This window comes from Pristiophorus japonicus, chromosome 19 (assembly GCF_044704955.1).
Source record: "Pristiophorus japonicus isolate sPriJap1 chromosome 19, sPriJap1.hap1, whole genome shotgun sequence".
NCBI classification, from domain to species: Eukaryota; Metazoa; Chordata; class Chondrichthyes; family Pristiophoridae; genus Pristiophorus; species Pristiophorus japonicus.
This window is the reverse complement of record NC_091995.1, coordinates 69,890,649-69,918,377: the sequence shown is the minus strand read 5'-3', so window position 1 is coordinate 69,918,377 and position 27,729 is coordinate 69,890,649. Positions and strand designations below refer to the sequence as shown.

Genomic DNA, 27,729 nt, shown 5'->3' with positions numbered 1-27,729 from the left:
AGAGAGTCATAGAGAGTATGGAGTGAGTGTGGGGGGGGGAGAGAGAGAGTGGGGGGGGGGGAGAGAGAGAGTGGGGGGGGGGGGAGAGAGAGTGGGGGGGGGAGAGAGAGAGTGGGGGGGGGAGAGAGAGAGGGGGGGGGAGAGAGAGAGGGGGGAGAGAGAGAGAGAGTGGGGGGGGGGAGAGAGAGAGAGTGGGGGGGGAGAGAGAGAGAGGTGGGGGGGGGAGAGAGAGTGTGTGGGGGGGGAGAGAGAGTGTGGGGGTGGGAGAGAGAGTGTGTGGGGGGGGAGAGAGTGTGTGGGGGGGGAGAGAGAGTGTGGGGGGGAGAGAGTGGGGGGGGGGAGAGAGGTGTGGGGGGGGAGAGGAGTGTGGGGGGGGGAGAGAGAGTGTGGGGGGGGGAGAGAGAGTGTGGGGGGGGGGAGAGAGAGTGTGGGGGGGGGGAGAGAGAGTGTGGGGGGGGGGAGAGAGTGTGGGGGGGGGAGAGAGAGTGTGGGGGGGGGGAGAGAGAGTGTGGGGGGGGGGAGAGAGAGTGTGGGGGGGGGGAGAGAGAGTGTGTGGGTGGGGAGAGAGAGTGTGTGGGTGGGGGAGAGAGTGTGTGGGTGGGGGAGAGAGTGTGTGGGGGGGGGAGAGAGAGTGTGTGGGGGGGAGAGAGTGTGTGGGGGGGAGAGAGTGTGGGGGGGGGGGAGAGAGTGTGGGGGGGAGAGAGAGAGTGGAGTGGGGGGAGGGGGGCAGAGAGTGTGGGGGGAGGGGGGAGAGAGTGTGGGGGGAGGGGAGGGGGAGAGTGTGGGGGAGGGGGGAGAGAGTGTGGGGGGGGGAGAGTGTGGGGGGAGGTGGGGGAGAGAGTGTGGGGGGAGGGGGGAGAGAGTGTGGCGGGAGGGGGGGAAGAGAGTGTGGGGGGAGGGGGGGAGAGAGTGTGGGGGGAGGGGGGGAGAGAGTGTGGCGGGAGGGGGGGAAGAGAGAGTGGGGGGAGGGGGGGAGAGAGAGTGGGGGGAGGGGGGGAGAGAGAGTGGGGGGAGGGGGGGGAGAGAGAGTGGGGGGAGGGGGGGAGAGAGAGAGAGAGTGTGGGGGGGGGGAGAGAGAGAGTGGAGGGGGGGGAAGAGAGAGAGAGAGTGGGGGGGGGGAGAGAGAGAGAGTGGGGGGGGGGAGAGAGAGAGAGTGGGGGGGGAGAGAGAGAGAGTGTGGGGGGGGGGGGGAGAGAGAGAGTGTGGGGGGAGGGGGAGAGAGAGAGAGTGTGGGGGGAGGGGGGAGAGAGAGGGTGTGGGGGGAGGGGAGGAGAGAGAGGGGTGGGGGGAGGGGGGGGAGAGGGAGTGTAGGGGGAGAGAGAGAGTGTGGGGGGAGGGGGAGAGAGAGAGAGTGTGGGGGGAGGGGAGGAGAGAGGGTGTGGGGGGAGGGGGGGGGAGAGGGAGAGGTAGGGGGAGAGAGAGCGAGCGAGAGTGTGTAGGGGGTGGGCAGGGGCGGTTCGGCGGTGGGTGGGAGGTGGTGGGTCTGCTGTGGTTCCCTGGACTGATCCCGTATTCTCTCTCCCGCTGCCAGCGATCCCGGTGAGATTCTCGGAGCGGAGCCGAGCGACCCGCCACCTGTACGTGAAGGAGCACCGGGTCCGTGAGGGCGCTGGCGGTGCCAGGCCGCAGGACCGCACCCTGTTTGTCCTCAACCTGCCACCGTATTGCACCGAGGTACTGCTCCCCCGCCGGCGAATGGGGATTTTGGCACTGGGGGAAGGGTCAGTTGTCCCGGGGGGTGGGGGCGGTGTAGGGTCAGCATGCGGTCCATTCCACTTGTTAATGTGGCCGTCTCTAACTGGCAGCAATGGGCATGAGAGGACCTGGTAGGGGGAGGAGGCGATGAGATTGGCCTGCGCTGGTCGACTGAGAGGAAATGCCTGGCCTCCCCTGAACACCTGACCCTGTGGCGGGGGGATATTTCTGAAACTGCTGTGGATGGATCTTGTTTATTTATATCGGTTTAGCAATACTTGAGCAGTGTAAATGTTGTCCCTCTCTGTGTTGCGGGCTAGGAGTGTGTGCGCAGGCTGTTCTCTCAGTGCGGCCCAGTAACCTCTGTGGAACTGCAAGAAAAGCCAGGCCCAGGGACCAAGCCCGAGACGCAGAAATCAAAGTTCTTCCAAGGCCAATCGGTGCAGGTATGTAGTGTCAGTGTCCGCAGTGACCCTGGTCATTGGGGCTGGGGCCTGGTCTCGACTCTGGCCTCGGTGTGTAGTCTGCTTGGGGGGCTGCAGACTGACAGTGCCCCAGGAGCCAGGCCACTGCTCATTGTGTCTTCTCTCACCTTGGGGCACAGAGCCCCGGCCCAGACAAGGGACTGTACCCCTCTGCTTCGTGTTCCCAGGACCCTGCGTGTGCTGTGCTGTCTAACTCTCCTCTTGCTGCAGGGTTTCCGAGTGGCCTACGTCGTGTTTAAGAGGCCGTCCGGGCTGAAATGTGCCAGGTCCTTGAATCCCCAAGACCCCTGGGTCTTGTCGCCACGGGAGCACCCCATCGCAACAGGCCTTCAGAGTGAGTGGCCCAGACTGACTGCTTGCTGGTAATGGAAGGGCGGGGGGTTGGAACGTGGGGAGGGGGGCAGTCTGCAGTGTTTGGGGTTGGCGGGGGGGACATTGGATGGTGCCACACTCAGTCAAAGACCGGGACCCTGACCATCTATAAGGTGCACATAGTCACACACAGCCTGGGGACTGGCGTTTTCAGTGTAAGAGCCCCCGGCAGACAAAAACTAAATACAAGGAAGCATTGATCCTGACCCGTTCCTTCTCTCCCAGAGTGGATCCGGGATTATTGTTCCAGCATCACCGACCCTGGACAACTGCAGAGTGACATCGACCAGTTCATGCAACAACATGACCAGCGAGTGGCGGAGGTACGGGGGGAGGGGCGGTTCGTGGGGTGGGTGGTCTCGCTCGTTGGGGGAGGGGGGGGTGGGCTCGGTGGGGGGAGCGTGGGGGAGGGGGTGGGCTCGGTGGGGGGAGCGAGGGCTCAGTGGGGGAGGGGAAGCGAGCGAGGGCTCAGTGGGGGGGCGGAGAGCGAGGGCATGGGGGGGGAGAGAGAGCGAGGGCATGGGGGGGGGGAGAGAGAGCGAGGGCATGGGGGGGGGGAGAGAGAGCGAGGGCATGGGGGGGGGGGAGAGAGAGCGAGGGCATGGGGGGGGGGGAGAGAGAGCGAGGGCATGGGGGGGGGGGAGAGAGAGCGAGGGCATGGGGGGGGGGGAGAGAGAGCGAGGGCATGGGGGGGGGGGAGAGAGAGCGAGGGCATGGGGGGGGGGGAGAGAGAGCGAGGGCATGGGGGGGGGAGAGAGAGCGAGGGCATGGGGGGGGGGGAGAGAGAGCGAGGGCATGGGGGGGGGGAGAGAGAGCGAGGGCATGGGGGGGGGGAGAGAGAGCGAGGGCGGGGGGGGAGAGAGAGCGAGGGCATGGGGGGGGGAGAGAGAGCGGGGGGGGAGAGAGAGCGAGGGCATGGGGGGGGGAGAGAGCGAGGGCATGGGGGGGGGAGAGAGCGAGGGCATGGGGGGGGGAGAGAGCGAGGGCATGGGGGGGGGAGAGAGCGAGGGCATGGGGGGGGAAGAGAGCGAGGGCATGGGGGGGGGGAGAGCGAGGGCATGGGGGGGGGGGGAGAGCGAGGGCATGGGGGGGGGGAGAGCGAGGGCATGGGGGGGGGGAGAGCGAGGGCATGGGGGGGGGGAGAGCGAGGGCATGGGGGGGGGGAGAGCGAGGGCATGGGGGGGGGGAGAGCGAGGGCATGGGGGGGGGGGAGAGCGAGGGCATGGGGGGGGGGGGAGAGCGAGGGCATGGGGGGGGGGGGAGAGCGAGGGCATGGGGGGGGGGGAGAGCGAGGGCATGGGGGGGGGGGGAGAGCGAGGGCATGGGGGGGGGGGGGAGAGCGAGGGCATGGGGGGGGGGGGGGAGAGCGAGGGCATGGGGGGGGGGGGGAGAGAGCGAGGGCATGGGGGGGGAGGAAAGAGAGCGAGGGCATGGGGGGGGGGAGAGAGCGAGCGAGGGCATGGGGGGGGGGGGGAGAAGAGAGAGTGAGGGCTGGGGGGGGGTGGGGAAGAGAGAGCGAGGGCTGGGGGGTGGGGGAGAGAGAGAGCGAGGGCTGCGGGGGGAGAGAGCGAGGGCTGCGGGGGGGAGAGAGCGAGGGCTGCGGGGGGGAGAGAGCGAGGGCTGCGGGGGGGAGAGAGCGAGGGCTGCGGGGGGGAGAGAGCGAGGGCTGCGGGGGGGAGAGAGCGAGGGCTGCGGGGGGGAGAGAGCGAGGGCTGCGGGGGGGAGAGAGCGAGGGCTGCGGGGGGGAGAGAGCGAGGGCTGAGAGAGAGAGCGAGGGCTGGGGGGGGGGGAGAGAGAGAGCAAGGGCTGGGGGGGGGGGAGAGAGAGAGCGAGGGCTGGGGGGGGGGAGAGAGAGAGCGAGGGCTGGGGGGGGAGAGAGAGAGCGAGGGCTGGGGGGGGGGGAAGAGAGTGAGCGAGGGCTGGGGGGGGGGGGAGAGAGAGAGCGAGGGGGGGGGGGGGAAGAGTGCGAGGGGGGGGGGGGGGGGAGAGCGCGAGGGCTGGGGGGGGGGGGAAGAGAGAGCGAGGGCTGGGGGGGGGGGGGAGAGAGAGCGAGGGCTGGGGGGGGGGGGGGAGAGAGAGCGAGGGCTGGGGGGGGGGGGAAGAGAGAGCGAGGGCTGGGGGGGGGGAGAGAGAGAGCGAGGGCTGGGGGGGGAGAGAGAGAGCGAGGGCTGGGGGGGGGAGAGAGAGCGAGGGCTGGGGGGGGGAGAGAGAGCGAGGGCTGGGGGGGGAGAGAGAGAGCGAGGGCTGGGGGGGGGGGAGAGAGAGAGCGAGGGCTGGGGGGGGGGGAGAGAGAGAGCGAGGGCTGGGGGGGGAGAGAGAGAGCGAGGGCTGGGGGGGGAGAGAGAGAGCGAGGGCTGGGGGGGGAGAGAGAGAGCGAGGGCTGGGGGGGGGGGGGAGAGAGAGAGCGAGGGGGGGGGGGGGGAAGAGTGCGAGGGGGGGGGGAGAGAGCGCGAGGGCTGGGGGGGGGGGGGAAGAGAGAGCGAGGGCTGGGGGGGGGGGGAAGAGAGAGCGAGGGCTGGGGGGGGGGGGGGAGAGAGAGCGAGGGCTGGGGGGGGGGGAGCAAGCGCGTGTTCTGTTCCCGCGGTTTCTCACGCCGCTTGCTCTCTCCCCAGGTGGAGGCCCTCGCAGAGGCTGAAGACGGTGTCCCAGATGAGGACGGCTGGGTGAAGGTGACCAGGAAAGGGCGGCGTCCCGGCATCCCGCGAACCGAGGCGGGGAACCTGCGGGCCGTGCAGCGCGAGAAACGCAAGCGGGCTCAGAGAGAGCTGCTCAACTTCTACAGCTGGCAGCACCGGGATACCAAGCGAGAGCGTAAGTCACCGACAGTGGGGAGGGGCTTGGGGCGTGGCGCGGGAGGGGGAGCCTCGTGGCTCCAACTGCATCCAAGACTGGGACGGTCGGTCACTGATTGTATGGGAGCTCAGTCCCAATTGCTCACTGTGTTTCGATTGTTTTTTGTTTGCAGATATTGCTGAGCTTCGGAAGAAGTTTGAAGAGGATAAACAGAAGGTCGCTCTGATGAGGGCCGAGCGAAAATTCAAACCTTACTAAAGAGCTGTCAGCCTGTGGGAGCTGGGCTGGGACTTCAGTCAGGGTGGGGTCGGGGGTCAGTCAGGGTGGGGTCGGGGGTAAGTCAGGGTGGGGTCGGGGCTCTGGCCCGCAGGGTGGGGGTTCAGGGCCTTAGTCCCGGGAGGGCGGGGGTCAGTCAGGGTGGGGTCAGGGCTCCAGCTGCCCTCTATCACCAGTCTGTCAGTAATGGGCTCGGGGTTCGTTCCTCTCCCTGTTACACACGATTGTGGGAGTGTGGCTCTGTGTCTGCTGCACTCTTGGGGGTGGGGACTAAATATTTCACCGGATTGGGGAGAGCAACAAATCAATGAGCTGCTATCCATCGGGGTGATCGGCCTGGGGACTGACCAGTGTAGTGAGCGGACCTCGGGTTGTTGCCCCGTTATTTTGGGGCCCCTGTGAATCCAATCGAAGCGTTTGGGTGATTTTTCTATAGCGAACAACAGATACCCAAGAGCGAGTTACAGGCTGGAATCTAACCCTGGGGCGAGCGGGTTATGTACAGAATAACAGATACCTCGGGCAAAATTATCCCATCCAATCTGGCAGCAAGCGGTTGGATCAGTGGTGTGACAGCTATTTGATTTATTAACATTTTGTTAACGGATCATCAAATGTAAATCAGTCCATTTCAGCGCAAGTTGCCACGTTTCCTCCATTGCGAGCTGACAGATATCTGCTGATTAAAATGCTTATTTTTCACTTTGTGTTTATTGACAATGTTTTAACTTTCTGCTCTGGAAGATATGGTTTAGAATCTCAAAATTTAAAAAAAATTGTAAATAAATCTGACCAGGTCTTGGAATACTGTGTTCAGTTTTGCTCACTAGGTCTGCGAGGCAGTGCTGAGGGGTCTGGGCTACATGGAAAGGCTGGGGAGAGGCAGGCTTTCAGCCTTGGAAAGGTTTCGGAGAGTGATCTTACAGAGAAAAATAAAGTAATAAATGAGATGGAAAAAGTCAAGCCACGACGTATCTTTATGCTGAGCCGGAAAAGGGACATGCAGGGTGGGATAAAGAAAAAAAGGTCGGCTTATGACATACCGAGGGCTAAATACTGCAAAATCTCTTTAGAAAGTCCAGGGGTGAAATTAAAACGGTATTAGGAAAGCAGAGAGAGCATGAAAAATTCTTGGCAAGTAAAATCCAAAGATGTTTTATAAATATTAAGAGCAAAAGGATTGCTAAAGAAGGGCTTGTTAGAGACCATGAGGGTAATCTGTGTGTGGAGGTGGGAGATGGTATGGTTCTTAATGAATACTTTGCGTCTGATTTCACGAAAGAGAGGGGCGATGCAGACACTGCTATCGAGGAGAAGGAGTGTGAAATATTAATTAAATAAACAGGAAGAGAGGAGGCAATAAGGGGTTTAGCAGCTTTGAAAGTGGGTAAGTGCCCAGGCCCAGATGAAATGTATCCCAGGCTGTTAAGTGAAGCAAAAGAGGAAATAGCAGAGGCTTTGACCATTTTCCAATTCTCTCTGGCTTCAGCTGTCGTGCTGCCTTTAAGAAGGGAGAAAGAGATAGACAGTAATTACAGGCCAGTAAGCCTAACCTCCTGGAGGGAAAATTGGAAAAAATCCTGAAGGACTTCATTTAGAAAGACACGGATTACATAGAACATAAGAATTAAGAACAGGAGTAGGCCATCTAGCCCCTCGAGCCTGCTCCGCCATTCAAAAAGATCATGCCTGATCTGGTCGTGGACTCAGCTCCACTTACCCGCCCGCTCCCCATAACCCTTTATTCCCTTATTGGTTAAAAATCTATCTATCTGTGATTTGAATACATTCAATGAGCTAGCCTCAACTGCTTCCTTGGGCAGAGAATTCCACAGATTCACAACCCTCTGGGAGAAGAAATTCCTTCTCAACTCGGTTTTAAATTGGCTCCCCCGTATTTTGAGGCTGTGCCCCCTAGTTCTAGTCTCCCCGACCCAGTGGAAACAACCTCTCTGCCTCAATCTTGTCTCTCCCTTTCATTATTTTAAATGTTTCTATAAGATCACCCCTCATCCTTCTGAACTCCAAGGAGTAAAGACCCAGTCTACTCAATCTATCATCATAAGGTAACCCCCTCATCTCCGGAATCAGCCTAGTGAATCGTCTCTGTACCCCCTCCAAGGCTAGTATATCCTTCCTTAAATAAGGTGACCAAAACTGCATGCAGTACTCCAGGTACGGCCTCACCAATACCCTATACAGTTGCAGCAGGACCTCCCTGCTTTTGTACTCCATCCCTCTCGCAATGAAGGCCAACATTCCATTCGCCTTCCTGATTACCTGCTGCACCTGCAAACTAACTTTTTGGGATTCATGCACAAGGACCCCCAGGTCCCTCTGCACCGCAGCATGTTGTAATTTCTCCCCATTCAAATAATATTCCCTTTTACTGTTTTTTTTTCCCCGAGGTGGATGACCTCTCATTTTCCGACATTGTATTCCATCTGCCAAACCTTAGCCCATTCGCTTAACCTATCTACATCTCGTTGCAGCCTCTGTGTCCTCTACACAACCCGCTTTCCCACTAATCTTTGTGTCATCTGCAAATTTTGTTACACTACATTCTGTCCCCTCTTCCAGGTCATCTATGTATATTGTAAACAGTTGTGGTCCCAGCACCGATCCCTGTGGCACACCACTAACCACCGATTTCCAACCCGAAAAGGACCCATTTATCCCAACTCTCTGTTTTCTGTTAGCCAGCCAATTCTCGATCCATGCTAATACATTTCCTCTGACTCCACATACCTTTATCTTCTGCAATAACCTTTTGTGAGTCACCTTATCGAATGCCTTTTGGAAATCTAAATAAACCACATCTTTCGGTACACCTCTATCCACCATGCTCGTTATATCCTCAAGGAATTCCAGTAAATTAGTTAAACATGATTTCCCCTTCATGAATCCATGTTGCGTCTGCTTGATTGCACTATTCCTATCTAGATGTCCCGCTATTTCTGCCTTAATGATAGCTTCAAGCATTTTCCCCACTACAGATATTAAACTAACCGGCCTATAGTTACCTGCCTTTAGTCTGCCCCCTTTTTTAAACGGATGTTACATTAGCTGCTTTCCAATCCGCTGGTACCTCCCCAGAGTCCAGAGAATTTTGGTAGATTATAACGAATGCATCTGCTATAACTTCCGCCATCTCTTTTAATACCCTGGGATGTATTTCATCAGGACCAGGGGACTTGTCTACCTTGAGTCCCATTAGCCTGTCCAGCACTACCTCCCTTGTGATAGTGATTGTCTCAAGGGCCGCCCTTCCCACATTCCCGTGTCCAGCAATTTTTAGCATGGTTTTTGTGTCTTCCACTGTGAAGACCGAAGCAAAATAATTGTTTAAGGTCTCAGCCATTTCCACATTTCCCATTATTAAATCCCCCTTCTCATCTTCTAAGGGACCAACATTTACTTTAGTCACTCTCTTCCGTTTTATATATCGGTAAAAACTTTTACTATCTTATGTTTTGTGCAAGTTTACTTTCATAATCTATCTTTCCTTTCTTTATTGCTTTCTTAGTCATTCTTTGCTGTTGTTTAAAATTTTCCCAATCTTCTAGTTTCCCACTAACCTTGGCCACCTTATACGCATTGGTTTTTAATTTAATACTCCTTTATTTCCTTGGTTAACCACGGCTGGTTATCCCTTCTCTTACTGCCCTTTTTCACTGGAATATATTTTTGTTGGCCTTTTGGCTAAGATCATGCGTAACTGACCTGACAGGGGAGTAATCATGACCCCAACGTGGTTCTCCCTGGATCAGGAAGGTGATTCTCCTATGCTTTTTGGAAATAGGAGATGTGTGGGGGGCCTGACCCATCCACCTCCATGGCACGAACCTGGTATTGCAGTACTTCCAGGAACGGTGCAGTGGCTCTAGGCCTTTTCGCTAAGAGCATTGGCGCAGAGTGATCCTTGATGTGTGCAAGGTGACCTCTGGCGTTTGTGATTTGACAAAGAATTGGAAAGATTGGCAACGAATTAAAAAATATATATATATTTGTTGAGCACTATGAAAGAGCTCCTTAAAAGTCCTCTGCTATTCCTCAATTGTGCCACCGTTTAGTCTGTGTTCCCAGTCTACTTTAGCTAACTCTGCCCTCATCCCACTGTAGTCCCCTTTGTTTAAGCATAGTACGCTCGTTTGAGACACTACTTCCTCACCCTCAATCTGTATTACAAATTCAACCATACTGTGATCACTCATTCTGAGAGGATCTTTTACTAGGAGATCATTTATTATTCCTGTCTCATTACACAGGACCAGATCTAAGATAGCTTGCTCCCTTGTTGGTTATGTAACATACTGTTCTAAGAAACAATCCCGTATGCATTCTATGAATTCCTCCTCCAGGCCATCCCGTGCGATTTGAATTGACCAATCAATATGTAGGTTAAAATCCCCCATGATTACTGCCGTTCCTTTTTCACATACCTCCATTATTCCCTTGATTAATCAAGGACAGTCAGCGCGGATTTGTTCAAGGAAGGTCGTGCCTGACTAACTAGGTTGAATTTTTCAAGGAGGTAACCAAGAGGGTCGGTGAAGGCAAAGCTTTTGATGAGGTCCCACATGGCAGATTGGTCACAAAAGTAAAAGCCTGTGGGATCCAGGGCAAAGTGGCAAGTTGGATCCAAAATTGGCTCGGGCAGGAAGCAAAGGGTAATGGTTGATGGGTGTTTTTGCGACTGGAAGGATGTTTCCAGTGGGGTTCCGCAGGGCTCAGTACTGGGTCCCTTGCTTTTTGTGGTATACATCAATGATCTAGACTTGAATATAGGTGATATGATTAAGAAGTTTGCAGATGATACTAAAATCGGCTGTGTGGTTGATAATGAAGAAGAAAGCTGCGGACTGCAGGAAGATATCAATCTACTGGTCAGGTGGGCAGAGCAGTGGCAAATGAAATTTAATCCGGAGAAGTGTGCATTTAGGGGAGGGTTGACGAGGAACGGGACTATTTGTACTAACTGAAATGCAGCCTTTTCCCTGATTGGTTCTCCAGACTTATTGCTGATTGGTCCCCTTGGAGGATAAGCCGCACCCTGAAGTTCCTCTGGCATGTGTAACTGGAACTGCCCAGCTCAAATTCTGAGTGAATTTCCAATTTGTAATTCAATCTATTTTGACTTCAGAAGTCAGAGGATAGATCTCCCCAAAAACCACCAAATTCCAGCTGAAGTCCCTTACCCCAGCATAAGAACTTATACACCCCCCACAGATGGGACATTATGTGTGGATTGTTAACATGTTTATTGGGTATGAAGTGAATAATGAGTGTCCTGAATTCTGGATTTCATCCACCCATCCTTTATAACACGCACGCACTAGGGGCTAGGAAGGATGTGATTCGAATTCTGAGTTCCCTTTCTGGCCTCCGATTTCCCCACCCGTATCTCTTTCTCTCTTCTCCCCTCCCCACCCAGGCTCTCTTTCCTCCCCCCTCCCCAAGCTCTCTCTCTCTCTCTCTCTCCCCTCCCCCGCAAGCTCTCTTCCCCCATGGGGCCGCCCATTTAAAACACAGATGAGGAGAAATTTCTTCTCAGAGGGTTGTAAATCTGGAATTTGCTGCTTCAGAGAGCTGTGGAAGCTGGGACAGTGAATAAATTTAAGACAGAAATAGACAGTTTCTTAAACGATTAAGGGGTTATGGGGAGCGGGCAGGGAAGTGGAGATGAGTCCATGATCAGATCAGCCTTGATCTTATTGAATGGCGGAGTAGGCTCGAGGGACCGTATGGCCCACTCCTGTTCCTATTTCTTATGTAAACTTCTCTGATTCTACGAAAAGGGGACAGGTTCAAACCAGTACAAAGGTCATTTTTAGACTAATGTCGTTTAGCTTTTCACACAGACAGCGAGCAACACCTCGACTGTGTGCTGGATCGCGTTGTGAAGGTGAGAGGTTTGGGGGGGGAGGGGGCGTGCTGTGACCTCAGATGGGCCGAATGGCCTTCCTGGTCTGATCTGTGCTGGTTGACTGTCGGCAAGGGTTGAGGGGAGACCTCATTGAGGTGTATAAAATTATTAAGGGCCCAGATGTAGTGGATAGAAAGGGCCTATTTCCCTTAGCAGAGGGGTCAAGAGGCTTAAATTTAAAGTAATTGGTAGAAGGTTTAGAGGGTATTTGAGGGGAAATTTCCAGACACGCTGCTGCAGTTCCACCTTCTTCCAATAGGTGTCCTCGTCCCTTGTGGATACCATGCCTGCAGTTCCACATGAATCCAACAGGGGGCCTCGGTGTTTCTGTGGCTGGATGGAGGGCAGTGGGAGGGTTTCAGACTGGTTTATGGAAAGCTCCACTGACAATCATCCTGATGGGCAGTATTTAAACATAAATGTTCTGAGGCGTTCCTGAGTATGGAAGGAGATCAGCCCCTTTATTTTGGAATGGCTACGGGGGCCTGCCGACTGAAGTTAACTCCACTCACCCTCGACCACAGTAACAGTCTGATTCCTGTCACCCCGAGCTCACTCAAAACCCTTCGAAAGTCAGAACATCAGCTTTGTCTAAAATAAATTGTTCAAAGTCCTTTTCTTCTCCTCCCAACTTTCCTTGCATTTAAAATAAAATAGAGTGAAAAATAGTCACAAAGGGAGGATAATTTCTGCCCTTTCTCATAAAATTGAAAACTTATTCGTGGAATTTTACAACACAGAAAGAGGACCTTCAGCCCATCGGGCCTGTGCCAGCTCTTTGAAAGAGCTGTTCAAATTGGACCCACTCTGGTGTTCTCTCCCCACAGCCTTGCAAATTATTAAAGATGTTTTAATATGCAGTGGTGAAACGAAGTCAGATACAAATCATTCAACTGACCAAAATACCACATAATAGACTTGTGAGCAAAACAAAAGCCCCATGGTATTAAACGGACAGTGGCAGCGTCTGTACAATATTAGCTCAGGGACAGGAAGCAGCGATTAGTGAACACTTGCTTTTCAGACTGGAGGGAAGTCGTGTTCCCCAGGGGTTGGTATTGGGACCACTGCTCTTTCTGATATATATTAATGATCTGAAATTTAACAGAGAGAAGTGTGAAGTGATACATTTTGGTAGGAAGAATGAGGAGGCAATATAAGCTAAATGTTACAATTGGTAACGGACAGACCCGGGGCTTCATGTGCACAAATCTTTGAAGGTAGCATGACAAGTTGAGATTGTTGCTTTTTTAAAAAGCCTATGAACTTCTGGGTTGTATTAATAGAGGAATAGAATACAAAAGCAAGAAAGTTATGCTAAACCTTTATAAAACACTGGTTAGGCCCGACCTGGAGTAATATATTCAATTCTGGACACCACGTCAGGAAGGCCTTGGAGAAGGTACAGAGGGGATTTACTAAAATGGTACTAGGAATCGGGGGAATGGAGAAGCTGGGGTTCTTAGAGCAGAGAAGGTTAAGGAGAGAATTAAAGAGGAGTTCAAAATCAAGAATTGACAGAGTGAATAGGGAGAAATTATCTCCAGTGGCAGAAGGTAGCCAGAGGGCACACATTGAAGGTGATTGGCAAAAGAACCAGAAGCGACATTTACACTGAGTAATAGTGATGTGGAATGCGCTGCCTGAAAGGGCGGTGGAAACAGATTCAAAAGTAACTTTCAAAGGAGAAGTGGATAAATACATAAAGGGGAAAAAAATGACAGGGCTGTAGGGAAAAAGCAGGGGATTGGGATTAATTGTATAGCTCTACCAAAGAGCCAGCACGATGGGCCGAATGGCCTCCTGTGTGCTGTATCATTGTACGATTTAGTTCACAGTAAGTGAAAGTACAGAGTTACAGTTAGGAACCAATTCACTTAGTTTAAAGGGTAGAGGAGCATCATGACTATCCTGTGCTATAGAAAGGACAGGTAAGGAGGCAGAGATTGGGTTTTAGCCAGCAGTCGGGGGCAGAAGCAAGGCCAGAGACAGATGGACAAAGGCTACCCTTAGTGAAGATCAGCAGGAGGAACCTAAGCTCAGGGTTGAGCCGATGCTAAAAGTCAACTCCTGCAGATTTGCCCTGATGGGGTCAATCGCAGAGACATGGAGGACCGGGTGATGGGAGCTCCCTGCATTTAGCTGGAGGTCGTTCAGCCTTCCTCAGGTTTGACCCAACTGAAAGTCTCCTGGACCCAACTTGGCTGTTCCTCTGCCCCCTGGATGCTTCCAGTTCTAAGCCCTGGTGTGTCCCTGGTAGGTTTGGGAAGGGAAGACTCAGCTGGTAGGGGGCTAGGATTTGGCCCATGGGATGGAGGGAGCTGGAGAGTGGGCTTGATCAAGCTGGGTGCATATGGCATGCGTGTGGAACCATGGTCCTGCATGAAGTTGCCGAGGGACTTGTCAGAATATTGTAAAGTGGTTTAAATGGTCAAGTATCCCAGCTGACTATGTGTTAACATTTTAAGTCGAGAGCGAATGTGGAGGAAGGCGGTGAGGGTTGAATCTTGTCCCTGGTGTATTGTGAACAATGCAACAGGGTGCTGATATCCCCCTAGTTGTAACTCCAACGAGATCCAACACCGCGTCCAGTGCGCCAGTGCAGCCTTTGGCCGCCTGAGGAAAAAAGTGTTTGAAGGCCAGGCCCTCAAAATTGTCACCAAGCTTGTTACATTTAGAATAACTCTACAAGACTGTACATCTTAAGCTCAAACTGTTGTGACCTTGGTCTCTTTAATGTAACTCCAGAGTGAGGAGGCAGCATGGTATGCAGGTGACCCTTGGGTCTCCCACAGGTGCGCCCCCTGGTGGCAAGTCTTACACATTGGTAATGTTTACATACATAACATCATTCCCCCCCAAAGTCGTATGTACAAGTTATTTACAAGTTGAGGCGATCCGGGGCTCAGCGTTCCCGGGTTGATCACCTGAGTTGAAGTCCTGGCCTGGGTGAGTCGGTTGGATCATTGCTGCACTGTGGTGTGGCTGGTCTGATCGGACTGTCGGGCATGGTGGGGTCATCCTCGTGGTTGACCGCGAGGTCGATTGCTGGTTGGGTGTGTGTGGGTGGATCACTGATGGTAATGTCCTCTTCAAACTGTTCTTGGTTGCCAGTGAACCGCAGTTTGGTCTGATCCAAGTGCTTTCTGCACATTTGTCCGTTCAAAAGTTTGACAACAAACACTCTATTCCCCTCCTTGGCTAACACAGTGCCAGCAACCCATTTGGGACCATGACCATAATTAAGAACAAACACAGGGTCATTAACTTCAATGTCACGTGATACAGCCACGCGATCGTGGTACATGTTATGCCAGGGATGCCGGGTTTCTACATGATCATTGAGATCCGGGTGGATTAAGGAGAGCCTGGTTTTGAGTGCTCTCTTCATTAGCAATTCTGCAGGGGGAACCCCGGTAAGCGAGTGGGGTCGTGTGCAGTAGCTGAGCAGAATCCGAGATAACCGGGTCTGCAGGGAACCATCCGTTACGCGTTTCAAGCTCTGCTTGATGGTTTGGACTGCCCTTTCCGCTTGACCATTGGATGAGGGCTTAAACGGCGCAGACCTGACATGCTTGATGCCATTGCAGGTCATGAACTCGTTGAATTCTGAGCTGGTGAAGCATGGTCCATTGTCACTAACAAGGACATCGGGCAAACCACGGGTGGTGAACAGGGCCCGGAGGCTTTCAATGGTGGAAGTGGACGTACATGACGACATTATTATACATTCAATCCATTTAGAGTCAGCGTCCACTGCTACCAGGAACATCTTTCCAAGAAAGGGGCCAACAAAATTTACGTGGATCCTTGACCACGGTTTGGAGGGCCATGACCACAGACTCAGTGAGGCCTCCCTTGGTGCATTGCTCAACTGTGAGCAAGTATTACATTGGTGTACGCATGACTCCAATTCCGAGTCAATGCCGGGCCACCAAATGTACAACCTGGCGATAGCCTTACTCATGACTTTGCCTGGCTGGGTACTGTGAAGGTTGTGTATAAACGTTTCCCTGCCTTTTTTTTGGCAAAATTACACGATTCCCCCATAGGAGGCAGTCTGAATGGATGGACATTTCATCGCTGCATCGGTGGAACGACTTATTTTCGTCTTGCATTTCCCCTGGGACCACCGACCAGCTCCCATTGAGGACACAGCTTTTTACTAGTGATAGCACCGGGTCCTGGCTAGTCCAGGTCCTGATCTGGCGAGCCGTGACCGGTGACCCCTCGCTCTCAAAAGCATCCATTACAAGGAGCGAGTCTGCGGGTTGCGCCATTTCCAGCCCGGTGGTGGGCAATGGTAGCTGACTGAGGGTGTCAGCGCAGTTCTCAGTGCCTGGTCTGTGGCGAATTACATAGTCATCCACAGATAATGTTAGTGCCCATATTTGGATGTGGGATGAAGCATTGGTGTTAATACCTTTGCTTTCTGAACAACAAAATGAACGGCTTGTGGTCGGTTTCGAGCGCGAACCTGAGCCCAAATAGGTATTGGTGCATTTTCTTAACCCCGTATACCCATGCTAATGCTTCTTTTTCAACCATACTGTAGGCTCTTTCAGCCTTGGATAAGCTTCTGGATGCATATGCAACAGGTTGCAGTTTGTCTGACCCAATGGCTTGCCGTAACACACAGCCAACCCCGTACGAAGATGCATCACAAGTTAGTACTAAACGTTTACGTGGGTCATACAATACAAGTAACTTGTTGGAACATAGCAGGTTTCTGGCCTTGTTAAAGGCTGTCTCTTGAGATTTACCCCAAACCCAATTGTCACCCTTGCGTAGCAATAAGAGCAATGGTTCCAGCAAAGCGCTCAACCCCAATAGAAAGTTACCAAAATAGTTGAGGAGTCCCAGGAATGAACGCAGCTCCGTCACATTCTGTGGTCTTGGTGCATTCTTGATGGCCTCCGTCTTGGAGTCCGTGGGTCTGATGCCGTCCGCCGCAATCTTTCGCCTCAGAAATTCAACCTCTGCCACCAAGAAAACACACCTGGAGCGTTTCAGCCTGAGTCCCACTCTGTCCAGTCGCTTGAGAACCTCTTCCAGGTTGTACAAGTGTTCGGGGGTGTTGCGGCCAAAATGTCGTCTTGGAACACCACGGTGCACGGAACCGATTTCAGCAGACTCTCCATGTTCCTCTGGAAGATGGCTGCAGCTGAGTGAATCCCAAAGGGGCATCTGTGGTACACGAACAGTCCTCTGTGCGTGTTGATGCACGGCAATTTTTTCGAAGGTTCAGCCAGCTCCTGTGTCATGTAAACAGAGGTTAGATCCAGCTTGGTGAACGACTTACCTCCTGCTAGCATTGCAAACAGGTCATCCACTTTGGGTAGTGGGTACTAGTCCTGTAACTCGTCCTCGGTTGATAGTTACCTTGTAGTCCCTGCAGATTCTGACCGTCCCGTCGCTCTTCAACACCGGAACAATTGGACTGGCCCACTCGTTGAACTCGATTGGCGATATGATCTCCTCTCGTTGAAGTCTGTCCAGCTCGATCTCGACTTTCTCTCGCATCATGTATGGAACCGCTTGGGCCTTGTAATGGACGGGTCGTGCATCAGGGACTAAATGAATCTACACTTTGCCACCTGTGAAGTTGCCGATGCCTGGCTCGAATAACGATGGGAATTTGTTTAGCACTTGGGCGCATGAGGCGTCATCCTCCGAAGACAGTGCTTTGATGTCGTCCCAGTTCCATCGCATCTTTCCCAGCCAGCTTCTGCCGAACAGCGTTGGACCATCGCCTGGTACAATCTATTGTGGTAAATCATGTACAACTCCATCGTACGACACCTTCACTGCCACACTGCCAATGACTGGTATGAGCTCTTTGGTGTAAGTGCGCAGCTTGGTGTGGATCGGACTTAGTTTTGGCCTTTGTGCCTTGTTGCTCCACAGTTTCTCAAAAGTCTTCTGGCTCATAATTGACTGACTCGCCCCCGTGTCCAATTGCATGGAAACTGGAATGCCGTTTAATTTGACTTTTAACATTATCGGAGGGCTTTTGGTGGTGAAGGTGTGTACCCCATACACTTCCTCTTCAGCCTCGGGTTGAGTTGCCTCTCTTACTCGTTTAGCATGTTCGGCGCCGATCGGACATCTTCTGCTCACTCTGCCACGTGGTGAGTCGCAGACATCTTGCACATTCACTGGAGGTGCCCCATTGTTCCACAGCCCTTACACATGTAGTGCTGGAATCGACATTGATGGGCTCGATGATTACCCCCGCAGTGCCAACATGGTGCTAATGGATTCACATTCACGCCCCACAGCGGACTCTGAGTCATCCTAGGTCTGGCCTCTGTGGGCGTGTAGGCCCTGCCATGTACCGTTCTGCTTGCTGAAGGTGTTATTTTATGCACAGTAATTGCCGGTGAGTTCCGATGCTGCAATGATATCTGTTATCGTTCGTGGACATAAAAGCCTGGGCTGTCGTAATGGCCTTGCTCAGATCTAGGGATTTGGCAGACAGCAGTTTGCGAGTTCTGAGTAGAGCGTTTGCTTTGGGAGCCTTGTGTCTGGCATGCGAACAATGTGGCCCACCCAGTGGAACTGATCAAGTGTGGTCAGTGCTTCAATGCTGGGGATGTTGGCCTGGTCGAGGACGCTAACATTGGTGCGTCTGTCCTCCCAGGGGATTTGTAGGATCTTGCGGAGACATCGTTGGTGGTATTTCTCCAGTGACTTGAGGTGTCTACTGTACATAGTCCATGTCTCTGAGCCATACAGGAGGCCGGGTATTACTACAGTCCTGTAGACCATGATCTTGGTGGTGGATTTTAGGGCCTGGTCTTCAAACACTCTTTTCCTCAGGCGGCCGAAGGACATGCAAGAGGCTAGTAGGGCAGAGATCTCAGGGAGTTGTGGGGCTGGATGTGGTTACTGAGATAAGGAGGGGCGAGGCCATGATAGCGATTTGAAAACAAGAATGAAAATTTAAAATTCAAGGCATTGCCGGACTGATAGCCAATGTGCGTCAGCAAGCGGGAAGAGGAGAGGGGACTATTTTGTGTAGCTCGGTGAGCACAGGGGTGATGGGTGAACGGGACTTGATGCAAGTTAGAAAACAGGCAGCAACATTTTAGATGAGCTCAAGTTTACGGAGGGTGGAAGATGGAAGGCCGGCAAGGAATAATCGAGTCCCGAGGTAACAAAGGGATGAAGGTTTCAGTCGCAGATAATCCAGAACAAAATTAATTGCATTTGGAACAGAATGGGCTAAATGAAAGTCAGCACGGATTTATTAAACGCAAATCGTGTTTGACTAACTTGTTTGAGTTCTTTGATGAGTTAACGGAAAGGGTTTGCGTGGGCAGTGTGTTGATGGTGTGTATGGACTTTCAAAAGGTTTTGACAAACCCTTTAAACCCATGGATTCATCATAAGCAGTCCTTCGAACGATGATGACTTACTTCCCATGTGTTCACAGATGTTTCAATGGAGGACCCGAACTCCAATTGAATTGGGTGGAAGATGCCTGTGCGTTTAATGTGTGGTCTTGGTCCAGTGGCAAGGATTAACCAGGACGACTGGAGACCAGTTCTGCTGCACGGACCCAGTGCGTGCACATATCGCACAGTGTGGCCTGGGCCCGTGCTGCCCCTGGGCCCTCACCTCTCCTGGGCCCCGTAACCTCACTCGCTGCATCTCTGCCACGATCTCTCGCCGGTCCTCCGCCACACCTAGAATCATAGAAGTTTACAGCACGATTAAAGGGATAGTGGCAGCACGAATACAAAATAGATTAAGAAAGAAAAGAAAGATTTGCATTTATATAGCGCCTTTCACGATCATCGGACGTCTCAAATAGCTTTGCAGCCAATGAAGTACTTTTTTGGAGTGTAGTCTCTGTTGTAATATGGGAAAGGCCTTCGTATAGCAAGCTCCCACAAACAGCAATGTGGTAATGACCAGCTGAACTGTTTCTTGAGATGTTGATTGAGGGATAAATATTGACCAGGACACCAGGGATAACTTCCCTGCTCGTCTTTGAAATAGTGCCATGAGATCTTTTACATCCACCTGAGAGAGCAGGCGGTGTCTCGGTTTAATGTCTCATCTGAAAGATGGCACCTCCGACAGTGCAGCACTCCCTCAGCACTGCACTGGGAGTGTCAGCCTAGATTATTGTGCTCAAGTCTCTGGAGTGGGACTTGAACCCACAACCTTCTGACTCAGAGGCGAGGGTGCTACTCACTGAGTCACAGCTGACACTAAGGCAGAGAAAGCAGAGAGTAGTGGTGAATGGCTGTTTTCCAGACTGGAGGAAGGTATACCATGTTCCCCAGGAGTCAGTATTGGGACCATGTGCTTTTTGATATATATTAATGGCCTGGACTTGCCAATGGGGATATAGGGCATCGGTTCAAAGGTTACAGATTACCTAAATCTCTGAAATGCAGTGAACGGCGAGGAGGAGTGTAACAGACTTTAGGAGGACACAGACAGACTGGTAAAATGGGTAGACACACGGCAGTGTGAAGTGATCATAGAATCTTACAGCACAGAAGGAGACCATTCGAGCCGTTGTGCTTGTACCCACCCTTTGAAAGAGTGATCCAGTTTAGTCCCACACGCTACTTTTCCCCCATAACCCTGCAAATTAATCCTCTTCAAATACATGTCCAATTGCCTTTCGAAAGTTCCCCTGGAATCTGATTCCCCCACCCTTCCAGGCAGTGTGCTCTGGATCATATCCACCCTCTGATTTAAAGTGTCCCATTCCCCCTCTAGTTCTTTTGCCAATTATTTTAAATCTATGAGCTCTGGTTACCAACCCATTTACCGGAGAAAATAGTCCCTCCCTATTTCTCCATTGTTCACTTGCGAACAAGGCCCTTCCCATCCATCAGCTTATCATGGATGATGGCATCGACATCGTGGCCCTGACACGAACCTGGCTGAGGGGTGACGACACCTTCCCTTTCAATTAAGCCTCCCCGCCCGGCTATACCTCCCACCACTTGCCCCGCCCAGACCGCCGTGGTGGGGGTGTGGCTCTCATCAGCAAAACCCACCTTGGTCTGTCCCCCAACTCCCCCGACAATTTCTCCTCCTTTGAGCGTCTCACTTTATTCCACCCCTCCTACTTCTCATTTAAAATCCTTGCTCTCTACCGCCCACCCAAGTATGATTAAAAACGTTATCACGGATATATCCTCACTACTTCCCCCCCTCAACCTCTGCACCGAGCAACTTCTCATCCTCGGTGATTTCAACCTCCATCACAATTCATCATGCTCTCTCCCCCGAGTTCACTAGCCTCCTATCCTCCCTTTATCTGTCCCTCCATGTGAACTCCCCAACCCATATTCGCGGCCACCCCCTTGACCTTGCCATCTCTCGTGGTCTCGCTATTCCAACCCTGTCAATTACAGATAAGGCCATCTCTGACCACTTCCTTGTATCGCTCTCCACTCACATCCCCCTTCCCTAATCTAACCCTAATTCCTTCTGCATCCTCCCCTGGAAAAAAACTCTCTCCAAACTCTCTTACAACTGCACTTATTAACTTCAAACTGTCCAGCCTTTGGCCCTCAATTCACCATAACAATTCTGCAGATCTGCTCAATCACACCCTCACCACCACCTTTGATGCCCTAGCCCCTATTTAAACCATTACTCTCTCTCACCCTAGCCGTTCCCCCTGGTACAGCTCTCATCGTCGCTCTCACAAGTCCAAGGGATGCAGACTTGACCAGATGTAGGGGACAATCAGATTCGCCATTCTCTGCTCGACCACATAAAACACTATAATTTCCTACTCTTGGCTGCAAAAACTGCTCACTGTTCCAGGATCATTCTGGATTGCAAAGATAACCCCCGGCTCCTATTCTCTACTGCTAACCGTCTCCTTAACCCCCTCTCCCCTGTCTCCACCACACTCACCTCCAACAACAAGTGCGAGGAGCTCATGGACGACTTTGTCTCATAGATTGAGACCATCTGATCAGCTGCCTCTGCCAGTTCCCTTCCTTCCCCGAGCCCACAGGGATAAACTTCCTCTGAGGCTCCCCCCACAGATCTTTCTCTAGTTTCTTTCTCATCTCCCATCTTAATCTCTCCAAACTTATCTTGTCTATGAGACCCGCTTCCTACTCTCTTGACCCTATTCCCACTAAACTGCTGACCACCCAACTTCCTTTTCTGGCTCCCGTGTTAGCCGACATTGTTAACGGTTCTCTCTCCTCAGGTACTGTTCCCCTCTCCTTCAAATCTGCTGTTATCACCCCTCTCCTCAAAAAAACAACCCTGGACCCCACTTTGCTTGCCAACTATCGCCCCATCTCCAACCTCCTTTTCCTCTCCAAAGTCCTTGAATATGTTGTCGCCTCCCAAATCCGTGACTATCTTTCCCTGAATTCCATGTTTGAATCCCTTCAATCTGGTTTCAAACGACATCCTTTGTGACTGTGACAAAGGTAAACTATCCTTCCTCATCCTTCTGGACCTGTCTGCAGCCTCTGATACGGTTGATCACTCCATCCTCCTCCAACGCCTCTCCACCAACGTCCAGCTGGGTGGGGCCACACTCGCCTGGTCCCATTCTTATCTATCCAATTGTAGCCAGAAAATCTCCAGCAATGGCTTCTCTCCCCACTGCCGCATCATTACCTCTGGTGTCCCCCAAGGATCTGTCCTTGGCCCCCTCCAATTTCTCATCTATATGCTGCCCCTTGGAGACATCATCCGAAAACACGGAGCCAGTTTCCACATAACATAAGAACATAAGAAGTAGGAGCAGGAGTAGGCTCGAAGGGCCGAATGACCTACTCCTGCACCTATTTTCTATGTTTCTAGGCCATACGGCCCCTCAAGCCTGCTTCACCATTTAATATGATCTTGGCTGATCCGATCATGGACTCAGGTCCACTTTTCCGCCTGCTCCCCATTATCCTTCATTCCCTTATCGGTTGAGAAACTGTCTATTTCTGTTAAACTTATTCAATGACCCAGCTTCCACAGCTCTCTGAGGCAGCGAATTCCACAGATTCACAACTCTCTGAGAAAATAAATTTCTCCTCATCTCAGTTTTAAATGGGCGGCCCCTTATTCAAAGATTATGCCCCCTAGTTCTACTCTCCCCCAACAGTGGAAACATCCTCTCTGCATCTATCTTGTCAAGCCCCCTCATAATCTTATACGTTTCGATAAGATCACCTCTCAATCTTCTGAATTCCAATGAGCAGAGGCCCAACCTACTCAACCTTTCCTCATAAGTCAATCCCTCATCTTCAGAATCAACCGAGTGAACCTTCTCTGAACTGCCTCGTAAATACGGAAACCAAAACTGCACGCAGTATTCCAGGTATACTGATGACACCCAGCTCTACCTCTCCACCACTTTTCTTGACCCCCTCCACAGTCTCTAAATTCTCAGACTGCTTATCCAACATCCAGTACTGGATGAGCAGAAATTTTCTCCAATTAAATATTGGGAGACCACAAAATGCATTCCCTAGCCACTGACTCCATCCCTCTCCCGAGCATCTATCTGAGGCTGAACCAGACTGTTTGCAACCAAGACATCATATTTGACCCTGGAATAAGCATCCGACCACATATCGCGGCATAACTAAAACCGCCTATTTTCACCTCTGTAACATCGCTCACCTCTGCCCCCGCTCTTCTGCTGCTGAAACCCTCATCCATGCCTTTGTTATCTCTAGACTTGACTAGTCCAACGCACTCCTGGCTGGCCTCCCACATTCTACACTACATAAACTTGAGGTCATCCAAAACCCGGCAGCCCGTGTAGTAACCCGCACCAAGTCCCACTCACCCATCACCCCTGTGCTCGCTGACCTACATTGGCTCCCGGTTAAGCAACATCTCGAGTTCAAAATTCTCATCCTCGTTTACAAGTCCCTCCATGGCCTCGCCCCTCCCTATCTCTGTAATCTATTTCAACAACCCCACGAGATGTCTGCGTTCCTCAAATTCTGCCCTCTTGTGCATCCCTGATTATAATCGCTCAACCATCGGTGGCCGTGACTTTAGCTGCCTGGACCCCAAAGCTCTGGAACTCCCTCCCTAAACCTCTGTTTCCTCCTTTAAGGCGCTCCTTAAAACCTACCTCTCTAACCAAGCTTTTGGTCATCTGCCGTAATTTCTTCTTATGTGGCTCAGTGTCAAATTTATCTGTTTTGTCTTCTAACACTGCTGTGAAGCGCCTTGGGACGTTTTACTACGTTAAAGGCACTATATAAATAAAAGTTGTTGTTAGTTGCTTTGTCAAAACTCCTCACAATTTTGAAAACCTCTATTAGGTCTCCTCTGAACCTTCTCTGGTCTAACGTGAACCATCCCAGCTTCTCCTCATAACCGAGCTTCCTCATCCCAGATACCATCCTGGTAAACCTCCTCTGTACCCTCTCCAGGGCCTTGACAGCCTCCCTAAAGTGCGGTGTCCAGAATTGTACACAATACTCCAGCTGAGGCCTAACCAGTGATTTGTAAAGGTTTAGCATAACTTCCTTGTTTTTGTATTCAATGTTGCTATTTATGACGCCAAGTATCCCACATGCTTTTTAACTGCCCTATCAACTTGCTTGCCACCTTATTGACTTTATTAATCCAGGGATGATGGGCTTCAGTTATTTGGAGAGACTAGAGAAGCTGGAATTGCTCTCGTTAGAGCAGGGAAGGTTAAGAGGACACTTGGTAGAGGTGTTCAAAATCGTGATAGAGGAAATAAATAAGGAGAAATTGTTTCCAGTTAAGGTGATTGGCAAAAGATACAGAGATGACTTGGGAAACATTATTTTACACAAGAGCGAGGTGTTCTGATGTGGATACAGATTCGAGAGTAACTTTCACAAGAGAATTAGATAAATACGTGAAGGGAAAACAAAATACAGGACTACAGTGAGTGGGATCAATGGATAGCTCTTGAAAGGAACTGGCACGAATAGCCTATTTCTGCACTATCATTGCATCAGACAGAGACAGGCAAAATCAACAGCTAAAAATAAGAAGGCAAAGATGTTTCTTTTTTATAGATTAAGGGTGCAGGGCCGGGCAGATCACTGCACTGCGGCATCCCACAAAGTAGGCGGGTCACCACGAGGGCGACCTATACCCGCTCAAAAATTCCTCTCGCACGAAGCGGCGAGGACCCGGGCGTCACCCCGGACCGTTATTTTCCTTACTCATTAGTTTAAGGCATAAAGAAAAGTAACCGCGGCGGGGAGCAGGGCCCGATCGCCCCTGCTCACAGTTAGGGTGAGTTGGTCCACCATACGGCCCGGAGCGGCACGGCCCGTGTCCACCAGCAATCTCTCCCCTCTCAGCGCCCCGCAGCCTTTCCCCAAACAATTACTCCAATAAATTTGAAAAGAAAACTCCATTATGCAAAGTAGCGAGCGCAGAGGCATTATGGGAGCAACTGCTTCAGAGGCGATTTGCCTGACCGCAGGGGATTGTGGGAGCTGTAGTTCTTTCCTCACTCAGCAGGCTTTCAATTTAGTTTTGTGCTAACTCTTTTAAATAATATAATTCAACCACATGCCCGCTTGTTAAAGGGGAACAACCACTAGAACCTGCAAACTAACCAAAAACTAAAGACAATCTAACAAATCAACTCAAAATTAGGTTTCTGGGGATGATGATGCAGTCCAGTCCCTCTGGTCCCCACCGGTCACAGAAGGCCTTGAGCGTACCGGGAGACACCGCGTGCTTTAGTTTTGTACTAAGTCTTACTGCCCCTGTTGGCCAAGTGGTATGTGCAGGTCTTGTACTTTACCAAATACATTTTTGAACACTTCCCACTGTTACATAGGAAGATAGGAACAGGAGGAGGCCATTCAGCCCCTGCAGCCGGTCCCATCATTCTATGAGATCCTGTCTTGGCTCCATATCCTTTTATACCCTTGTCTAAAAACAATCTATCAATTTCAGATTTTAAGTTATTGGCCCAGAATTTACAGTCCCTGTGAAGGCCCCACAAGTTCTAGGAGTCTGCAGCGCTGCAAGGTACACCTTGACAGATCTACCGAACCGACAAGAAAATCGCTTTTGCTGGCGCAGACTTGGACTATTTGCATTCTTGGTGCAGTCGCTGCAAAGGCACGGTGGGGAAGGGCCGCAGTTTAAAGCCCTTCTGCCACGGTAAACCCGGGGGCAGGAATCAGTACAAAACTCCCCTCGGGCTGTACTTGCAACTTCTTTTTCGTGTACATGGAGCACCATGATCTCTAAACACCTATGTAGTGCCATGTACAATGTAAGGTCTGTTTCGTAATGCACATTGAAAAGAAAAAAAATTTAAATGTACCGTCACCCATTCCGTGTACTGTATAGTGACACGTGTAATGTAATTTGTCGAATGTACTACAATGTATCCCGTATTGTACCGAATTGTACTTGAAATGAAAAGCAAGGAAATGTATCGAACGGAACTGCCATCAGCACCCAAATGTAGTGTATGGGATTGCTGACCGCAGCTAAATGTACTGAACTGCTTTTGAATGTACTGTAAAAATTTTTTATATGAATAAAGTATATTTTGAAATAAAAATTTTTTTGCATTCTTGGTTTTATTAATAGAGGAATAGAGTACAAAAGCAAGCAAATTATGCTAAACCTTTATGAATCACTGATTAGACCTCAGCTGGAGTATTGTGTTCAATTTTGGGCACCGCATTTTAGGAAGGATGTCAAGGTGTGGGAGAGTGGTTGGAGAGGGCTATTTGCCCAACTACTGCCCAGCAAATGCCCTCGAAACTCTTACGCCTGGTAAAAGCAGAAATTGGGCCTGCTTTCACCAGCATAAGGGTTAATATAAATCTTAAATTAAAAATGTAACAATAAAAAATGATTCACAAACTGAGTTTATGCAACTATCGGCCCTGCTTAAAATGTTCAACATTATTTTTCAAAAAAATTAAATTTTTATTATATTTGCTGTATTGAAGGCACTTTTAATTACATTTGAAAATCAGAACATTTATTATTATTACAGTTGTCTAAATGGTTTCATTATTTCAGGATTCCATTCGGGTTTATGGGGATACTGTTTGTAAATAGAATTCTCCTTTCTCATTGGAGGACACGGCCCAAGTGATCCCAGGGACGCTGCGAACTGTCTGCGTTCCTGGGATCCGTGAGCCTTTACGCCTGCAGGCCCAGGACCTAAACTCTCCGCAGCTTTGGAGCCAAGAGGTGAGGTCATAGATCTATCGCGGGTTGGAGGCGTACTCCTAAGGTATGCCTCCGAACGCAAATGTGGGGTCGTTGATTGAGCTACCATCTTCTCCCACTCTTTGTGTAAAGAAGTGTTTCTTAACTTCTCTCCTGCTGGCCTGGCTCTGATTTTAAGCTTTTGCCCACTTGTGCTAGGCTCTCCCACCAGCATAAAGAGTTTCTCTATCTACCCTATTCATTCCTTTCAAATTCCTAAAAACCTCAATCAAATCACCTTCTATATTCTATGTAATCTCTCAAAAAAAAACCTTGGAGCCCTGGTGACATTCTGGTGAAACAAAAGTAAAATACAGGTTGAACCTCCTTTATCCAGAACACCTGGAGTACTGCGTGCAGTTTTGATTTCCATATTTACAAAAGGATATACTTGCTTTGGAGGCAGTTCAGAGAAGGTTCACTTGGTTGATTTCGGGGATGAGGGGATTGACTTATGAGGAAAAGTTGAGTCGGTTGGGCCTCTAACTCATTGGAATTCAGATGATTATCTGGTCATTATCACATTGCTGTTTGTGGGAGCTTGTTGTGTGCAAATTGTCTGCCCGTTTCCTTCATTACAACAGTGACTAGATCCATCACCAAGGGCAAAGAGAATGGCACAGAAAGAAACCCACTCACAGAGATTCCCCTCGATTGTAGTTGACAGGGCCCTCAACTGCGTCCATCCCAATTTCCCGCACTTCTGCTCTCACCCCTTCCCCACCCTCCCACAACCACCATATGGATCACATTGTCCTCACCTTCCACCCCGCCAGCTTCGACATTCAACGTATCATCCTCCACTATTTCTGCCAGCTCCAGCATTAGGTTCCTCGTCCCGCTCCCGCATCTTTACCTCTGGAGTCCCCCGAACAGCTATCCGTGGCCCCTCCTATTTCTCATCTACATGCCGCCCGGTGACATCATCTGAAAACACGAGATCAGTTCCACGTGTACGCTGGTGACACTCAGCTCCACCTCACCACCACCTCC

General features: G+C 51.3%; 1 protein-coding gene, 1 non-coding gene and 1 pseudogene across 2 annotated transcripts; 2 read left to right on the top strand and 1 right to left on the bottom strand.

Moving 5' to 3' along the window:
• Positions 1–1,515: 1,515 nt before the first annotated feature.
• Positions 1,516–5,650, top strand: rrp7a (ribosomal RNA processing 7 homolog A; the record flags this gene model as incomplete). Its single annotated transcript, XM_070862090.1, has 6 exons — positions 1,516–1,674; positions 2,016–2,141; positions 2,391–2,514; positions 2,778–2,875; positions 5,165–5,363; positions 5,518–5,650. Coding segments are annotated over 6 exons (792 nt in total), but the record flags the coding sequence as incomplete, so codon positions are not given.
• Positions 5,651–9,302: 3,652 nt separating this feature from the next.
• On the top strand, positions 9,303–9,504 carry LOC139230688 (U2 spliceosomal RNA; annotated as a pseudogene).
• Positions 9,505–24,573: 15,069 nt separating this feature from the next.
• Positions 24,574–24,724, bottom strand: LOC139230733 (U12 minor spliceosomal RNA). Its single transcript, XR_011587966.1, has one exon. It is a non-coding gene; the product is annotated as a U12 minor spliceosomal RNA (small nuclear RNA).
• Between the last annotated feature and the right edge of the window lie 3,005 nt (positions 24,725–27,729).